Here is a 19071-nt window from a genome sequence, read left to right on the forward strand (position 1 = left end):
ACTACACCACTGGCCCTTTGGGTTTACGGTTTATACCTGCGTAGAGCCTCCACTACACCACTGGCCCTTTGGGTTTACGGTTTATACCTGCGTAGAGCCTCCACTACACCACTGGCCCTTTGGGTTTACGGTTTATACCTGCGTAGAGCCTCCACTACACCACTGGCCCTTTGGGTTTACGGTTTATACCTGCGTAGAGCCTCCACTACACCACTGGCCCTTTGGGTTTACGGTTTATACCTGCGTAGAGCCTCCACTACACCACTGGCCCTTTGGGTTTACGGTTTATACCTGCGTAGAGCCTCCACTACACCACTGGCCCTTTGGGTTTACGGTTTATACCTGCGTAGAGCCTCCACTACACCACTGGCCCTTTGGGTTTACGGTTTATACCTGCGTAGAGCCTCCACTACACCACTGGCCCTTTGGGTTTACGGTTTATACCTGCGTAGAGCCTCCACTACACCACTGGCCCTTTGGGTTTACGGTTTATACCTGCGTATAGCCTCCACTACACCACTGGCCCTTTGGGTTTACGGTTTATACCTGCGTAGAGCCTCCACTACACCACTGGCCCTTTGGGTTTACGGTTTATACCTGCGTAGAGCCTCCACTACACCACTGGCCCTTTGGGTTTACGGTTTATACCTGCGTAGAGCCTCCACTACACCACTGGCCCTTTGGGTTTACGGTTTATACCTGCGTAGAGCCTCCACTACACCACTGGCCCTTTGGGTTTACGGTTTATACCTGCGTAGAGCCTCCACTACACCACTGGCCCTTTGGGTTTACGGTTTATACCTGCGTAGAGCCTCCACTACACCACTGGCCCTTTAGGTTTACGGTTTATACCTGCGTAGAGCCTCCACTACACCACTGGCCCTTTGGGTTTACGGTTTATACCTGCGTAGAGCCTCCACTACACCACTGGCCCTTTGGGTTTACGGTTTATACCTGCGTAGAGCCTCCACTACACCACTGGCCCTTTGGGTTTACGGTTTATACCTGCGTAGAGCCTCCACTACACCACCGGCCCTTTGGGTTTACGGTTTATACCTGCGTAGAGCCTCCACTACACCACCGGCCCTTTGGGTTTACGGTTTATACCTGCGTAGAGCCTCCACTACACCACCGGCCCTTTGGGTTTACGGTTTATACCTGCGTAGAGTCTCCACTACACCACCGGCCCTTTGGGTTTACGGTTTATACCTGCGTAGAGCCTCCACTACACCACCGGCCCTTTGGGTTTACGGTTTATACCTGCGTAGAGCCTCCACTACACCACCGGCCCTTTGGGTTTACGGTTTATACCTGCGTAGAGCCTCCACTACACCACCGGCCCTTTGGGTTTACGGTTTATACCTGCGTAGAGCCTCCACTACACCACCGGCCCTTTGGGTTTACGGTTTATACCTGCGTAGAGCCTCCACTACACCACCGGCCCTTTGGGTTTACGGTTTATACCTGCGTAGAGCCTCCACTACACCACCGGCCCTTTGGGTTTACGGTTTATACCTGCGTAGAGCCTCCACTACACCACCGGCCCTTTGGGTTTACGGTTTATACCTGCGTAGAGCCTCCACTACACCACCGGCCCTTTGGGTTTACGGTTTATACCTGCGTAGAGCCTCCACTACACCACCGGCCCTTTGGGTTTACGGTTTATACCTGCGTAGAGCCTCCACTACACCACCGGCCCTTTGGGTTTACGGTTTATACCTGCGTAGAGCCTCCACTACACCACCGGCCCTTTGGGTTTACGGTTTATACCTGCGTAGAGCCTCCACTACACCACCGGCCCTTTGGGTTTACGGTTTATACCTGCGTAGAGCCTCCACTACACCACCGGCCCTTTGGGTTTACGGTTTATACCTGCGTAGAGCCTCCACTACACCACCGGCCCTTTGGGTTTACGGTTTATACCTGCGTAGAGCCTCCACTACACCACCGGCCCTTTGGGTTTACGGTTTATACCTGCGTAGAGCCTCCACTACACCACCGGCCCTTTGGGTTTACGGTTTATACCTGCGTAGAGCCTCCACTACACCACCGGCCCTTTGGGTTTACGGTTTATACCTGCGTAGAGCCTCCACTACACCACCGGCCCTTTGGGTTTACGGTTTATAGCTGCGTAGAGCCTCCACTACACCACCGGCCCTTTGGGTTTACGGTTTATACCTGCGTAGAGCCTCCACTACACCACCGGCCCTTTGGGTTTACGGTTTATACCTGCGTAGAGCCTCCACTACACCACCGGCCCTTTGGGTTTACGGTTTATACCTGCGTAGAGCCTCCACTACACCACCGGCCCTTTGGGTTTACGGTTTATACCTGAGTATAGCCTCCACTACACCACTGGCCCTTTGGGTTTACGGTTTATACCTGCGTAGAGCCTCCACTACACCACTGGCCCTTTGGGTTTACGGTTTATACCTGCGTATAGCCTCCACTACACCACTGGCCCTTTGGGTTTACGGTTTATACCTGCTTAGAGCCTCCACTACACCACTGGCCCTTTGGGTTTACGGTTTATACCTGCGTAGAGCCTCCACTACACCACTGGCCCTTTGGGTTTACGGTTTATACCTGCGTAGAGCCTCCACTACACCACTGGCCCTTTGGGTTTACGGTTTATACCTGCGTAGAGCCTCCACTACACCACTGGCCCTTTGGGTTTACGGTTTATACCTGCGTAGAGCCTCCACTACACCACTGGCCCTTTGGGTTTACAAAAAGTGAACTTTCCTACATGAGTTCTCTGGTATTACGGTTGCTGTTCTTTCAGAATCACGAACCTGTCACACTCTGAAGTCCTATAGGTTCACCACTGTCACCACTGAAGGTCTATAGGTTCACCACTGAAGGCCTATAGGTTCACCACTGTCACACACTGAAGGCCTATAGGTTCACCACTGTCACCACTGAAGGCCTATAGGTTCACCACTGTCACCACTGAAGGCCTATAGGTTCACCACTGTCACCACTGAAGGCCTATAGGTTCACCACTGTCACCACTGAAGGCCTATAGGTTCACCACTGTCACACACTGAAGGCCTATAGGTTCACCACTGTCACACACTGAAGGCCTATAGGTTCACCACTGTCACCACTGAAGGCCTATAGGTTCACCACTGAAGGCCTTTAGGTTCACCACTGTCACCACTGAAGGCCTATAGGTTCACCACTGTCACCACTGAAGGCCTATAGGTTCACCACTGTCACACACTGAAGTCCTATAGGTTCACCACTGTCACCACTGAAGGCCTATAGGTTCACCACTGTCACCACTGAAGACCTATAGGTTCACCACTGTCACCACTGAAGGCCTATAGGTTCACCACTGTCACCACTGAAGGCCTATAGGTTCACCACTGTCACCACTGAAGGCCTATAGGTTCACCACTGTCACCACTGAAGGCCTTTAGGTTCACCACTGTCACCACTGAAGGCCTATAGGTTCACCACTGAAGGCCTATAGGTTCACCACTGTCACCACTGAAGGCCTATAGGTTCACCACTGTCACCACTGAAGGCCTATAGGTTCACCACTGTCACCACTGAAGGCCTATAGGTTCACCACTGAAGGCCTTTAGGTTCACCACTGTCACCACTGAAGGCCTATAGGTTCACCACTGAAGGCCTATAGGTTCACCACTGTCACCACTGAAGGCCTATAGGTTCACCACTGTCACCACTGAAGACCTATAGGTTCACCACTGATCAAACAAGTCTATAATAGATAACGTTGTTAATATATTAATGTATCAATGAAGGAGTGTATATATTTGGCCTGGATAAGCGGTTTTATGCACTGACTAAATGGAAGCTGATAATGATGAGTTTTCTACTCTGCTGGTCTCGGCTGGTCTCGGGAGTCCTCACCGTCCGAGACCGAGTCAATTCAGAGTATAAATGTATCCGACACCGGTCCTCTGTAGCTCAGCTGGTAGAGCACGGCGCTTGTAACGCCAGGGTAGTGGGTTCGATCCCCGGGACCACCCATACGTAAAAATGTATGCACACATGACTGTAAGTCGCTTTGGATAAAAGCGTCTGTTAAATGGCATATTATTATTATTATTATTAAGACCGAGACACTCAATATTTGGTCTGGAGACCCGACTTGCGTACTACAACACTGCCTAATAGTACTGTAGAGCTCTTTAGGATCGTCCTGCCCCCCTGGGGGTCCACCGCCCTGCAGCGCTCCAAACCAACACACCCCACTCAGCTTTAGGATGTTAGTGAAACGTTCATTATTGGTTTTGAGTGTGTTAGGCCAAGGCCAGAGTGACAACCAACAGTACAGCAGACCCCCCCCAGGGCCAGGACTGAGCAGCCCAGCAGACCCCCCAGGGCCAGGACTGAGCAGCCCAGCAGACCCCCAGGGCCAGGACTGAGCAGTACAGCAGACCCCCTGGGCCAGGACTGAGCAGTACAGCAGACCCCCAGGGCCAGGACTGAGCAGCCCAGCAGACCCCCAGGGCCAGGACTGAGCAGTACAGCAGACCCCCAGGGCCAGGACTGAGCAGCCCAGCAGACCCCCAGGGCCAGGACTGAGCAGTACAGCAGACCCCCAGGGCCAGGACTGAGCAGTACAGCAGACCCCCAGGGCAAGGACTGAGCATTACAGCAGACCCCCCAGGGCCAGGACTGAGCAGTACAGCAGACCCCCAGGGCCAGGACTGAGCAGCCCAGCAGACCCCCAGGGCCAGGAGCAGTACAGCAGACCCCCAGGGCCAGGACTGAGCAGTACAGCAGACCCCCAGGGCCAGGACTGAGCAGCCCAGCAGACCCCCAGGGCCAGGACTGAGCAGCCCAGCAGACCCCCCAGGGCCAGGACTGAGCAGTACAGCAGACCCCCAGGGCCAGGACTGAGCAGCCCAGCAGACCCCCAGGGCCAGGACTGAGCAGCCCAGCAGACCCCCAGGGCCAGGACTGAGCAGCCCAGCAGACCCCCAGGGCCAGGAGCAGTACAGCAGACCCCCCAGGGCCAGGACTGAGCAGTACAGCAGACCCCCAGGGCCAGGACTGAGCAGCCCAGCAGACCCCCAGGGCCAGGAGCAGTACAGCAGACCCCCCAGGGCCAGGACTGAGCAGCCCAGCAGACCCCCCAGGGCCAGGACTGAGCAGCCCAACAGCTAGGGATTTCCTAAATAGGTATCTCCCTTGATGTGGGCATGTTTTCAATACAGACTCCTTTAGTCGTCCAGTATCTGATATAAGGCCTCCAGACCTTATGAAAGATGCCCAGTAGACCCTTCATCCTGTAATAAATCAAATCTGGTGATACATAACTTGACATTTCTGCCATCCATTGTGACATTGTGGGAGGATAACCAACCTTCCAATTAATGGCAATGCATTTCTTAGCCGCTATAAATGCTTGATTACACAGTTTCTTCTGATAGCAGTCTCCAGTATCAACATTTCCAAGCAAACAAAAAGCAGGGAGAAGGGAGAATCTGTAGACATGCTGAGATAAAAGTACATACTCTTTGCCAGAATTCCACCAGCCTTCACAAGACCATAACATATGCAATTACTGTATATCCCCTTTTGTGTTTTACACCTCCAGCAGAGGAATTACATTTCTGAGTGCATGTAATTCAGTTTCACTGGCATATAGTACGTTCTATGGATGGTCTCAAACTATGTCTGAGATTATATGAACATGACTGGGCATTCAAACATATCTGTATCCATTCATGATCATCAATAGCTTCTACCAGGTCTTCCTCACATTTTTGTTTGACATGTTTTGTGTCATCGGGAAAAGCCTCTATCAACCCCTGATACAGTTTGTAAATTAACTTTGGAGGTTTTGTCAGACTGCCTTAAAATAGTTTCAATCTTTGAAGCTTCTGGCTTGTCCAGTGTTTGCTGCACAGATAGAATAAAGTGTTGTATCTGCAAAAATTACAACTCAGCTCCATCCCAGCCTGGTCTTCCCTGGCTGCCTGACCCTGCTGTCACCATCTGATCCCCCTAAAATGAGGCATGACAAATAAATACCTTGGTGTACATGTATTTATTTATTTTATCTTTATTTAACTAGGCAAGTCAGTTAAGAACATATTCTTATTTACAATGACGGCCTACACCGGCCAAACCCGGACGACGCTGGGCCAATTGTGCGCCGCCCCAATGGGACTCCCAATCACGGCCGGTTGTGATACAGCCTGGAATCGAACCAGGGGGTCTGTAGTGACGCCTCAAGCACTGAAACGCAGTGCCTTGGACCGCTGCGCCACTCGGTCTGTAGTGACGCCTCAAGCACTGAGACACAGTGCCTTAGACCGCTGCAAAATTCACCTGAGCTCCGCAGACTGGTCTTCCCTGGCTGTCTGACCCTGCTGGGACACCATCTGATCCTGCTAAGACATGATGAGCACAGCGTTGTGTACTGACACTGCACCATGAAGCCCATTGAGCTGTTTATTACCGTGTCAGTGTGAAAGGTAGGGAATTAGCTTGGGAAACTGACAGACCAATAACGTTACATTGCTATACTGACTAATAAAAAAACTCACATTGCACTGAAAAAAAACGTCTGAATATCGGTCTTCAATCGTTCGGCCGCTGGTTTCATCATTTGATTCAGGTCTAGTGTGATTGAGGCAAAAAAGAATAGCTAATGTTAGCATTATTGTTAGCATAGCATAGCATTACGGTTAGCATAGCATAGCATTATGGTTAGCATAGCATAGCATTATGGTTAGCAGTGTGGTTAAGGATGGGGTAATTTGTAACGGTACATCAACTGGTAAAAGCTAGCAAAGTTCATCTACTTCTGAAAAGGGAAAAAAAAAGGCTACAAAAACATTTCCATACCAACAACAGCTGTTAGATAGTAATGATGAAACATTTACACAAGTTCACATACACTTTAGCCAAATACATTTAAACTCAGTTTTTCACAATTCCTGACATTTAATCCTAGTAAAAATTCCCTGTCTTAGGTCAGTTAGGATCACCACTTTATTTTAATAATATGAAATATCAGAATAATAGTAGAGATAATTATTTATTTCAGCTTTTCTTTCTTTCATCACATTCCCAGTGGGTCAGAAGTTCAATAAGTATTTGGTAGCATTGCCTTTAAATTGTTTAACTTGGGTCAAACGTTTCGGGTAGCCTTCCACAAGCTTCCCACAATAAGTTGGGTGAATATTGGCCCATTCCTACTGACAGAGCAGGTGTAACTGAGTCAGGTTTGTAGGCCTCCTTGCTCGCACACGCTTTTTCAGTTCTGGCCACACATTTTCTATAGGATTGAGGTCAGGGCTTTGTGATGGCCACTCCAATACCTTGACTTTGTTGTCCTTAAGCCATTTTGCCACAACTTTGGAAGTATGCTTGGGGTCACTGTCCATTTGGAAGACCCATTTGCGATCAAGCTTTAACTTCCTGACTGATGTCTTGAGATGTTGCTTCAATATATCCACATAATTTTCCTTCCTCATGATGCCATCTATTTTGTGAAGTGCACCAGTCCCTCCTCCAGCAAAGCACCCCCACAGCATGATGCTGCCACCCCCGTGCTTCACGGTTGGGATGGTGTTCTTCGGCTTGCAAGCAACCCCCTTTTCCTACAAACATAACGATGGTCATTATGGCCAAACAGATCTATTTTTGTTTCATCAGACCAGAGGACATTACCCCAAAAAGTACTATCTTTGTCCCCATGTGCAGTTGCAAACCGTAGTTTGGCATTTTTATGGCGGTTTTGGAGCAGTGGCTTCTTCCTTGCTGAGCGGCCTTGCAGGTTATGTCGATATTGGACTCGTTTTACTGTGGATATAGATACTTCTGTACCTGTTTCCTTTGTACCTGTTTCCTCCAGCATCTTCACAAGGTAATTTGCTGTTGTTCTGGGATTGATTCGCACTTTCCGCACCAAAGTACGTTCATCTCTAGGAGACAGAACGCGTCTCCTTCCTGAGCAGTATGACGGCTGCGTGGTCCCATGGTGTTAATACTTGCGTACTATTGTTTGTACAGATGAACGTGGTACCTTCAGGCATTTGGAAATTGCTCCCAAGGATGAACCAGACTTGTGGAGGTCTACAAATTTTTTTCTGAGGTCTTGTCTGATTTATTTTGATTTTCCCATGATGTCAAGCAAAGAGGCACTGAGTTTGAAGGTAGGCCTTGAAATACATCCACAGGTACACCTCCAATTGACTCAAATGATATCAATTAGCCTATCAGAAGCTTCTAAAGCCATGACATCATTTTCTGAAATTTTCCAAGCTGTTTAAAGGCACAGACAACTTAGTGTATGTAAACTTCTGACCCACTGGAATTGTGATACAGTGAATTATAAGTGAAATAATCTGGGGTGGTGGGGTTGGAAAGTAATAAAGGGAAATATATATTTTTTAAAGGATATGTATCTGTATGTACAGTGGGGAAAAAAAGTACGTATGTATGTATGTGTATGTGTATGTATGTACGTATGTATGTATGTAAATGTGTATGTATATGTGTGTATGTATGTGTATATATATGTATATATATATATATAAACGGGGGATTGGAAGTGATGCAGACAATTACATTGACGGAAGTTGTCTGCTAAATGGCATATTATTATTATTATTATTATAAGTTACAATCTATCTGCAATATTAAGCTGATCTACCCTATAAAAAAATTATTTAAAAAACGTGCCACAATAGTAATTAAATTACTGGTATTTTTGTTTAAACAAGCACCTTATTTTGCGCGAGAAGGGGGAGATGAGGTTGCACGTCCTGTTAAACCTAATAGCTCAAAAACCACACGGAATCTGGGAATAATGTGTACATCACTGGTCAGAGGACAATTTGTAGAAAACAGCTAGCTACATTTAGAAGTGTTGCATTTTGATTCAAGTGGGTCGCCAATGTGGTAAGTGTAACACAACTCATTTCAGAGCCTGGATTTTCCCCCTGATGAGGCTAATATCCATATCACGCTGAAATCAATAGAACAGGGGGAAAACGGTTGGGGCGGCGCACAATTGGCCCAGCGTCGTCCAGGGTAGGGGAGGGAATGGCCAGCAGGGATGTAGCTCAGTTGGTAGAGCATGGCGTTTGCAACGCCAGGGTTGTTGGTTCGATTCCCACGGGGGGCCAGTATGAAAAATAAAAAAATAATGTATGATGGTTCTACATTGTAAAATTCATTAAAATACTCATACAACAATGTTAAAACATTGTGACATTATTTAATTGATATCATGAAACAACTCCTTCATGTATGTACTTTCTGATGTTTAATCAGAGTTATTTTACCAGCGTATCTCTTGCCACATTGATCACAGCTATAAGGTTTCTCTCTAGTGTGTGTTCTCAAATGTGCCATCAGGTTGCTTGAATCACTAAAACTCTTCCCACATTGATCACAGCTATAAGGTTTCTCTCTAGTGTGTGTTCTCAAATGTGCCATCAGGTTGCATGATCGAATAAAACTCTTCCCACATTGATCACAGCTATAAGGCTTCTCTCCTGTGTGTGTTCTCTGATGTACTATCAGGCAGCTTGAATGAGAAAAACTCTTCCCGCATTGATCACAGCTATAAGGTTTTTCTCCTGTATGGATTCTCTGATGTATTTTGAGGGTTGCTAAACAGGTGCATCTCTTCCCACAGTCAGAGCAGCAGTGAGATTTCGCTCCTGTGTGTATTCTCTGGTGTGATTTTAAACATCCTGATGAAACAAAACTCTTTCCACAGTCAGAGCAGTGGAAAGGTTTCTCTCCGGTGTGTCTTCTCTGGTGTATTTTAAGATAGCTAGCATTTAAAAAACTCTTCTCACATTGATCACAGCTGTAAGGTTTCTCTCTAGTGTGATGTCTCTGGTGTGCTTTTAGTAACTCTGAGCTTGAGTAACTCTTCCCACAGTCAGAGCAGTGGTGAGGTTTCTTCCCTGTGGGTCTCCGCTGGTGTTTCTTGAGGTGTTCTGATGTGGAGAGACTCTTCTCTGCCTTGTCAGCTTCAAGATGTTGTTGAGGCTCCCCAGAGGATCCACGATAGTCACGTCTCCCTCCTGTGTGAACAACAAAGTCAGACAGATGGTTAAAGGCCCACAACAGCAGAAATCCAGTTTATTTGAGCTAAAAGGTGATGTCCATGATGTTGTACAACAATTTGTTTGGATGATTCTAGACAAAAAATCAGTTCTTAAAGTTGCTGAAACCCTAAGCAGTTTGCCAGACGACTTTTGGTCACCAATATAAGCCCCTTTCTGTGTTTGCAAAAATGGCTGCATTAAGATCTGTGTCACTATTCACAATTTCACCACCGTGGGGGAAAACTCAGGGGAGTTCTGGTAGGCTGCCAATTTCACCACCGTGGGGGAAAACTCAGGGGAGTTCTGGTAGGCTGCCAATTTCACCACCGTGGGGGAAAACTCAGGGGAGTTCTGGTAGGCTGCCAATTTCACCACCGTGGGGGAAAACTCAGGGGAGTTCTGGTAGGCTGCCAATTTCACCACCGTGGGGGAAAACTCAGGGGAGTTCTTGTAGGCTGCCAATTTCACCACCGTGGGGGAAAACTCAGGGGAGTTCTGGTAGGCTGCCAATTTCACCACTGTGGGGGAAAACTCAGGGGAGTTCTGGTAGGCTGCCAATTTCACCACCGTGGGGGAAAACTCAGGGGAGTTCTCGTAGGCTGCCAATTTCACCATCGTGGGGGAAAACTCAGGGGAGTAAAATAGCCTCCATTTACAGGTTGCTTATGACTGCATTTCCCACTACTTTAGGATAATAATTGTAAGACTCATTTGAATGTCCTGCTTAATATAATGTTTGTGGCATCGTCTCAAATCAACTGCTTTATACCTTAAAAAACATTTAAACTTCAACCAGTAAAATGCTCTTCGGCTAGCTTTGCTACCAGCCTGTTAATGAGCGTTAGCATTCAAGCTAACAAGTGCTGCATCCAAAATACATATTTTGCAACTATCACAATCAAATATGTGACCCACCGTCCCTTTTCAGTCTCATGTAGTTACATATATTTAGAAAAGGAATACTTTCACCAAATTGCCAAAATGGATTCTCTGAACATTATCTCACCAGGTTACCTGATTAGGCAAACCATTAACAGTATTACATTGTCTACTGTTGCTATTAAATATTTTATTAACTTCAAGTACTAAAGGTAGTCGATTACAATTAGGGAAAACCTAAAACCCAAAGACAAAAACAATATCTAGACCTAGGGCCTATATCATCAGATCCTCTGAGGAACTTTGGTTGAACAAATTAATCCCTTTGGGGCTGGACATTTCATGTCCACAGCCTTTTTCATTTCAAAAGTCCTGATCTCCTAAAATATATTTTTGCCCGGGTTGCTTTCACCTCTCTGGGAGGAAGGACGTCAACATTGCACAGCAGCTGAAACCTGGTTCCGAGTGTCCACAACAACAACAAAGCTCCAGATAAATAAACCTTTTCATTGCAGAAGTCCTGATCTTCTCAAAAAATTGATTTCTATTTGCCATATATTTTTTACTGCACTGTTTCACAAAAGCTCTGAACCGATATACATTTTACAGACACAGTATATTTTACATGAGTTATCTTGATGTTATTAGTCCCACCTTTCAGCTCCATTCAACACCCCCCATCTATCTCTTAACACCATCACTACTGGATTTCTATTTGCCATATATTTTTCAACTGTGCTGTGATGTTTCACAAAAAGCTCTGAACCTTTCTATTCTCATAGTTTCTACAGATTGTAAATAACAAAAAAATGTTTTTGCTAAAAGTATTATTATATTATTGATCGATTGACTATGACTTCAAATCACCTAGTATTGCTATCTGCAGGGTTAGCTCCAGGTAAATGTTGCAATTCTTCAGCCATTCCTGGAACTGTGTCCAAAAAACTACCTACATATGGACAGTACCAAAATAAATGATCTAATGACTCTGCCACGTCGCAGCAAAATCTGCAGAGCTGGGAAGGTTGTATCCCCCATATATACAGTGGGGAGAACAAGTATTTGATACACTGCCGATTTTCCAGGTTTTCAACTGTGAGAGACGGAATCTAAAACAAAAATCCAGAAAATCACATTGTATGATTTTTAAGTAATTATGTGTTGTGGTTAGATGAGACCAAAATCGAGCTCTTTGGCATCAACTCAACTCGCCGTGTTTGGAGGAGGAGGAATGCTGCCTATGACCCCAAGAACACCATCCCCCACCGTCAAACATGGAGGTGGAAACATTATGCTTTGGGGGTGTTTTTCTACTAAGGGGACAGGACAACTTCACCGCATCAAAGGGACGATGGACGGGCCATGTACCGTCAAATCTTGGGTGAGAACCTCCTTCCCTCAGCCAGGGCATTGAAAATGGGTCATGGATGGGTATTCCAGCATGACAATGACCCAAAACACACGGCCAAGGCAACAAAGGAGTGGCTCAAGAAGAAGCACATTAAGGTCCTGGAGTGGCCTAGCCAGTCTCCAGACCTTAATCCCATAGAAAATCTGTGGAGGGAGCTGAAGGTTCGAGTTGCCAAACGTCAGCCTCGAAACCTTAATGACTTGGAGAAGATCTGCAAAGAGGAGTGGAACAAAATCACTCCTGATATGTGTGCAAACCTGGTGTCCAACTATAAGAAACGTCTGACCTCTGTGATTGCCAACAAGGGTTTTGCCACCAAGTACTAAGTCATGTTTTGCAGAGGGGTCAAATACTTATTTCCCTCATTAAAATGCAAATCAATCTATAACATTTTTGACATGCGTTTTTCTGGATTTTTGTTGTTGTTATTCTGTCTGTCTCTCACTGTTCAAATAAACCTACCATTAAAATGATAGACTGATCATGTCTTTGTCAGTGGGCAAACGTACAAAATCAGCAGGGGATCAAATACTTTTTTCACTCACTGTAACTCCACCAGTCCTATTTATGATGTCATTTACAAAGATTATAGCTTTTTAAACATTTTATCGAAAAATACCGTTTTTTTTATCAATTAGTATATTTGAGATTTACCACAATATTTGTTGTATTATTTGTTCAGTCCTTTCTGGTAGATTAAATGAAATTGCAACCAACTTTCTATGGCTTGTTTTAAAAATAACTATATTTTGGAGATGATTTCATTTTTCAAATAATGGCCTTTTTCTGAATAAAAGGAAAAAGGCCATTATTGAACACAGGGGTGAGACATTCTTACTAATCTGCTAGAGAACCAGTTCGGATTTAAGTATAACTTTTGTATGACTGACGCCTTTAGTGAGAGGTCTAATGCTTTAATATTTAATAATTTCTGCCCTCTGAATTCAAATTCATTATATAAATAGGCCCTTTATAATTTTGTCTGTCTTGCCATTCCAAATAAAATTGAATATTTTTTGCTCATATAATTTCTTTAAAAACAGGTCGCTAGGTGTTGGCAAAACCATAAGCAAACTGAGATATGACAAAAGAGATAATCAGGGTGATTTTTCCACAAATAGACAGGTATTTTCCTTTGCATGGTAGCAAGATCTTATCTATTTTTGATAACTATCTATTAAAATGTGAGATCATTTCTTTACTTCGGGATACGTATACCGAGTATGTCCACATCCCCATCAGACCATTTTATTGGTAAACTACAAGGTAATGTAAAAGTTGTATTTTTTAGTGATCCAATACGTAATATAGTACACTTATCATAATTTGGTTAGAAAAAATGTCTAGATCCTCTATGAGGCTGTGGATTGATCCTAATTTGTGGATTTTAAAGAAAACATTAAAATCATCAGCGTACAATGACACCTTTGTTTTTAAGCCCTGGATTTCTAATCCCTTAATATTATTGTTGGATCTGATTTTAACAGCTAACATTTCAATGGGCATAATAAATAGATATGCCGATAATGGACAACCTTGTTTTACTCCTCTTGACAGTTTGATACTTTCTGAGAAGTAACCATTATTGACTATTTTACACCTAGGGTTACTATACATAACTTTAACCCATTTTATAAGAGATTCTCCAAAATTTAAATATTCCGGGCATTTATATATAAACTCCAGTCGTACTTTATCAAAGGCCTTTTCAAAGTCAGCTATGAATACCAGGGCTGGTTTCCCTGATTTTCCATAGTGTTCTATTGTTTCCAGTACTTGTCTTATATTATCTCCAATGTATCGTCCATGTAAAAAACCTGTCTGATTAGGATGAATAATAGCCGACAATACCTTTTTAATTCTATGCGCTAAGCATTTTGCTAGAATTTTTTGCATCACAACACTGAAGTGTAAAAGGCCTCCAATTTTTTTAATGGACCTTTATATTTACTACTTGTGTCCTGTTTCAGTAATAATGAAATCAGACCTTCTTGTTGAGTGTCAGATAATCTACCATTTATATAGGAGTGGTTAAAACATACATAAAATAACGGTCCTCTGAGTATATCAAAAAAGGTTTGGTATACCTCCACTGGTATGCCATCCAGCCCAGGTGTTTTCCCGGACTTAAAGGCTTTAATTGCATCCAGAAGTTCTCTGTAATTTGCCTTCACATGAGTCTTTCTGTGTGGCTGTTAATTTTACATTATTAATAGAAAAGAAATCCATACAATTAGCTTTGGTTAGTGGAGATGGAGGAGACTGAAACGAAAACATATGCTTAAAGTACTTTGCTTCCTCTTTCAAAATATCGTTTGGTGAATCATGGGTGACTCCATCATTTGTAACAAGTTTCAGTAAATCCTTTTTGGTAGCATTTCTATGTTGACGATGGCAAAATAATTTGATGCATTTTTCCCCATATTCCATCCAGTTCCTTTTATTTTAATAATATATTACACTGGATCTTTCTTGAGTAAGTTCCTCCATTTCTTTTTGTTTTTCCTCTAACTTATCCTGAGCCTCTTTGGTACAGTTTTTATTGCTATCTATCTGTACTGTTAGTCCTTCCATTTCCTTTGTTAATATGGAGTCTTTTGACCTAAATTGCTTTAGTTTTAGAGATGAGTACTGAATTGCATGACCTCTAAAAGCACATTTAAAAGTGTCCCACACAATTAAGGGGATCTGCTGTACCTATGTCATGTCGGAAAAATTAAGTTATAAATTCCTCTGTCCTAGTTAAAAACAAATTATCATCCAATAGGCTTTGATTAAATTCCAATACCATTGCCCACGTGGAAATTCAGTAAGGGTAATGTATATGCCAATTATATGATGGTCCGACCAAATTCTGTCCCCATCAACACTTTTTAAACTTTTGGTGCCAGCGAGAATGAGATACGAAAGTAGTGAAGACGACTAGCTTGATTGAGTCTCACTGGGTCAGGATATTTAAGCCTCCATATATCCCTAGCAAGTTGTGGGATACACACACACACACACACACACACACTCATTAACACTCAACCCCTTTCCCCCACAAACAACCATAAACTCAGATGCTCAACAGTTGTTCCATCCCAGAGCCCAACTCAAGAAAGGACTTGATTTACAAATGCATATACAGTTGCAGCTGTAGGAGAAGGCAATGCAAAATTGAATAAAAAAATGGCAGAAACGGGGAGATTTGATTAACCATTGTGGCAGAAACGGGGAGATTTGATGAACCATTGTCAAGTCCTAGGTGATGGAGATCAGATCCACCCCCTTCCCCTGAAACACACACCCACTAGTCCCCCGTTGTGACCATTTCCCCCAGCATCTCTGTCCAGTCAGATCCACCCCCTTCCCCTGAAACACACACCCACTAGTCCCCCGTTGTGACCATTTCCCCCAGCATCTCTGTCCAGTCAGATCCACCCCCTTCCCCTGAAACACCCACCCACTAGTCCCCCGTTGGGACCATTTCCCCCAGCATCTCTGTCCAGTCAGATCCACCCCCTTCCCCTGAAACACCCACCCACTAGTCCCCCGTTGTGACCATTTCCCCCAGCATCTCTGTCCAGTCAGACCTTTGACGTGCCTTGAGCATCTTACGCCGGGTGGACACTACACGACTTTCAAAATCCTAACATGGCTGAGCCTCTCACATTAAACAACCGTCTTTCCTCTAGTTTTAAGTCTTGCCAGTGTAGTGGTGAGCGCACTAAACGATCTGGCAAAGACGGGGTGTCACATACTACAATATTCTCCACTTGGTCGTGAGGATTCTCCATACCACCACGCTGTCTGGTGAAAACAATGATGTGATCATGTGATTAGATTGTTAACATAGCTAGAACAAGCTGTGGTTCAAAGCAGCCTCATAAACGTTTTCAAATCAGACATTCATCCTTGCCCTACAGAGTGGAAATATCTACCAAACATTTTGAATTGAATAACATTGCTTGTGAACTTCAAAGCTGTAACGATTTCACACTGGCTTTGGTTAAAGGCAAGTACAAACGTATACTAGTAGTCAAGACAACACCTTATAACCGTTACGCAAAGATGTCTGAACTTCTTGACGAGGTCGCTAGGTTTTGGGTTACGGTTGCTACAATAGCTTTCTCTATGAATTTGAGAGTGGTTACATTTCTCCAGCCCCCATCCCTCAGCTGTTTACCAAACCAAGTCTCTCTTGGCAGCCATTTTGTTGCTGTTTAAAAACCTAGGTTGTCCCTTTAAAAAAAGCCACACATCAATCAACCAACCAATCTGCAGTTCAAACAATAACAAAGCTGTCATTCCACCACTGTTTTGGTAATAAGATGATGGATGGGACTGGAGAAATGTAACTACTCTCAAAATCATAGACACACCTGGGGTAGGTAAGGGTAAGGGTAGGTAACAACACATCTGCCACACTGATCCTCAACACGGGGGCCCCTCTGGGGTGCGTGCTCAGTCCCCCCCTGTACTCCCTGTTCAGCCATGACCGCATGGCCAGGCACGACTCCAACACCATCATTAAGTTTGCCGACGACACAACAGTGGTAGGCCTGATCACCGACAACGATGAGACAGCCTATAGGGAGGAGGTCAGAGACCTGGCCGTGTGGTGCCAGGACAACAACCTCTCCTTCAACGTGACCAAGACAAAGGAGATGATTGTGGACTACAGGAAAAAAAAGAGGACTGAGCACGCCCCCATTCTCATCGAAAGGGCTGTAGTGGAACAGGTTGAGTGCTTCAAGTTCCTTGGTGTCCACATCACCAATGAACTATCATGGTCCAAACACACCAAGACAGTCATGAAGAGGGCACGACAAAGCCTATTCCCCCTAAGGAGACTGAAAAGATTTGGCATGGGTCCACAGATCCTCAAAAAATTATACAGCTGCACCATCGAGAGCATCCTGACTGGTTGCATCACCGCCTGGTATGGCAACTGCTTGGCCTCCGACCGCAAGGCACTACAGAGGGTAGTGCGTACGGCCCAGTACATCACTGGGGCCAAGCTTCCTGCCATCCAGGACCTCTATACCAGGCGGTGTCAGAGGAAGGCCCTCAAAATTGTCAAAGACTCCAGCCACCCTAGTCATAGACTGTTCTCTCTGCTACCGCACGGCAAGCGGTACCGGAGTGCCAAGTCTAGGTCCAAAAGACTTCTCAACAGCTTCTACCCCCAAGCCATAAGACTCCTGAACAGCTAATCATGGCTACCCAGACTATTTGCACTGCCCCCCCACCCCATCATTTTTACGCTGCTGCTACTCTGTTAAGTATTTATGCATAGTCACTTTAACTCTACCCACATGTACATATTACCTCAACTACCTCAACTAGCCGGTGCCCCCGCACATTGACTCTGCAACGGTACCCCCCTGTATATATAGCCTCCCTACTGTCACTTTATTTTACTTCTGCTCTTTTTTTTCTCAACACTTTTTTTTGTTGTTGTTTTATTTTTATTTTTTTAGTTTAAAATAAATGAACTGTTGGTTAAGGGCTGTAAGTAAGCATTTCACTGTAATGTCTGCACCTGTTGTATTCGGCGCATGTGGCCAATACAATTTGATTTGATACCTATGGATGCAAGGACTGACCGTCCATGATATCAACATAGTTTTAACTTTGAGGCGATACAGTGTTGGTTTACATTTACATTGTTTCTAAACATTGGAGTAAAAAAAGCTTATTTTAGGGTCTGATGGGGTACGACAGTTTTACTAAGCTCATGAGGCATGTGTTATATTCTTCAAGAATCAATGGCTATATATAAATAATTTAAAAGTCCAAATATGGATGTAGCAACTACAGATTTCACCTTTAACACCACACATCAGTTCAACAACTGCAGAGTTTGTGTCTCTGTTTTTAAGACAGTACTTACTAGTGTTAATCAGGGCCCGGTTTCTCAAAACCATCTTACTGCTAAGTTCATCATTAGAACCATTGGATGCCTTAAGATGCCTTTGGGAAACCGGAACCAGATATCCAGTTTCCTCCTCTTCTTCCTCCTCCTTTTTCGATGTGACAGTCATCTCCCCCTCCTCCTCTTTCACTCCAAAAACTGCTTCCTCCTCTTCTTTTACTGTAACATCCTCCTCCTCTTTCACTCTGAACACGTCTTTCTCTTCTTCTTTCACGGTAACAGCTTCACCCTCTACTTGTTTTTGTATTGTAACATCCTCCTCTTCCTCCTCCTCTTTCACTAGAGCTTCTTTCTCCGTCCAGCAGACCTCCTCTTCTTTAGCAGGAGGAGAGTAGCTTAGTGAGCTCATGGTCGGGGATGTTAGCTAGCTAGGCTAGTGCTAACTTAACCAGCCAGCTAGCTGACCAATAACAACAACACCGTAAATATGAAATTAAATGGGATAACTAACTAGACGACAGAAGTGGGTTTAAAACACAGTGGCTAATATACACGAAAGCGTCTAAAGAGCTTTATTGGTTGGGCTATTTTGTCTAGCAAGCTACCGAGGTGTCTGACTAACTGTTGCTGCTGTTGAAAGAAGCGTCCCGTCCACTAGATTATACGTCACACTAGCAGCATAGCCTTAAAGTCCCACATCGCCATCTGCTGACTGGAGTGGGTAACGAAGTTGAGTAAAATGTAGATTTTATTTTCAGACAAAAAGTGAAAGGGTAGGAAGCATGAGTTTTTACTCACCAATGTAACAACACAGTGTGGTTAAAGACTTAGGAACTTAGCTGTAGTCACGATCTGGTTACCTT

General features: G+C 44.7%; 1 protein-coding gene across 1 annotated transcript in view; it reads right to left on the reverse strand.

Moving 5' to 3' along the window:
• Window positions 1-10673, reverse strand: part of LOC311124273 (uncharacterized protein) — a gene marked incomplete at both ends in the record, with an annotated part of 77247 nt that extends 66574 nt beyond the window's left edge. The window contains one exon of the mRNA XM_084198442.1: window positions 10279-10673. Coding sequence (XP_084054568.1) covers window positions 10279-10673 — 395 coding nt within the window. The remainder of the gene's footprint in view (window positions 1-10278) is intronic.
• Window positions 10674-19071: the final 8398 nt, after the last annotated feature.

The sequence above is a fragment of the Coregonus lavaretus genome (genome assembly GCF_964263955.1).
Source record: "Coregonus lavaretus genome assembly, contig: HAP1_SCAFFOLD_69, whole genome shotgun sequence".
Taxonomy (NCBI): domain Eukaryota; kingdom Metazoa; phylum Chordata; class Actinopteri; order Salmoniformes; family Salmonidae; genus Coregonus; species Coregonus lavaretus.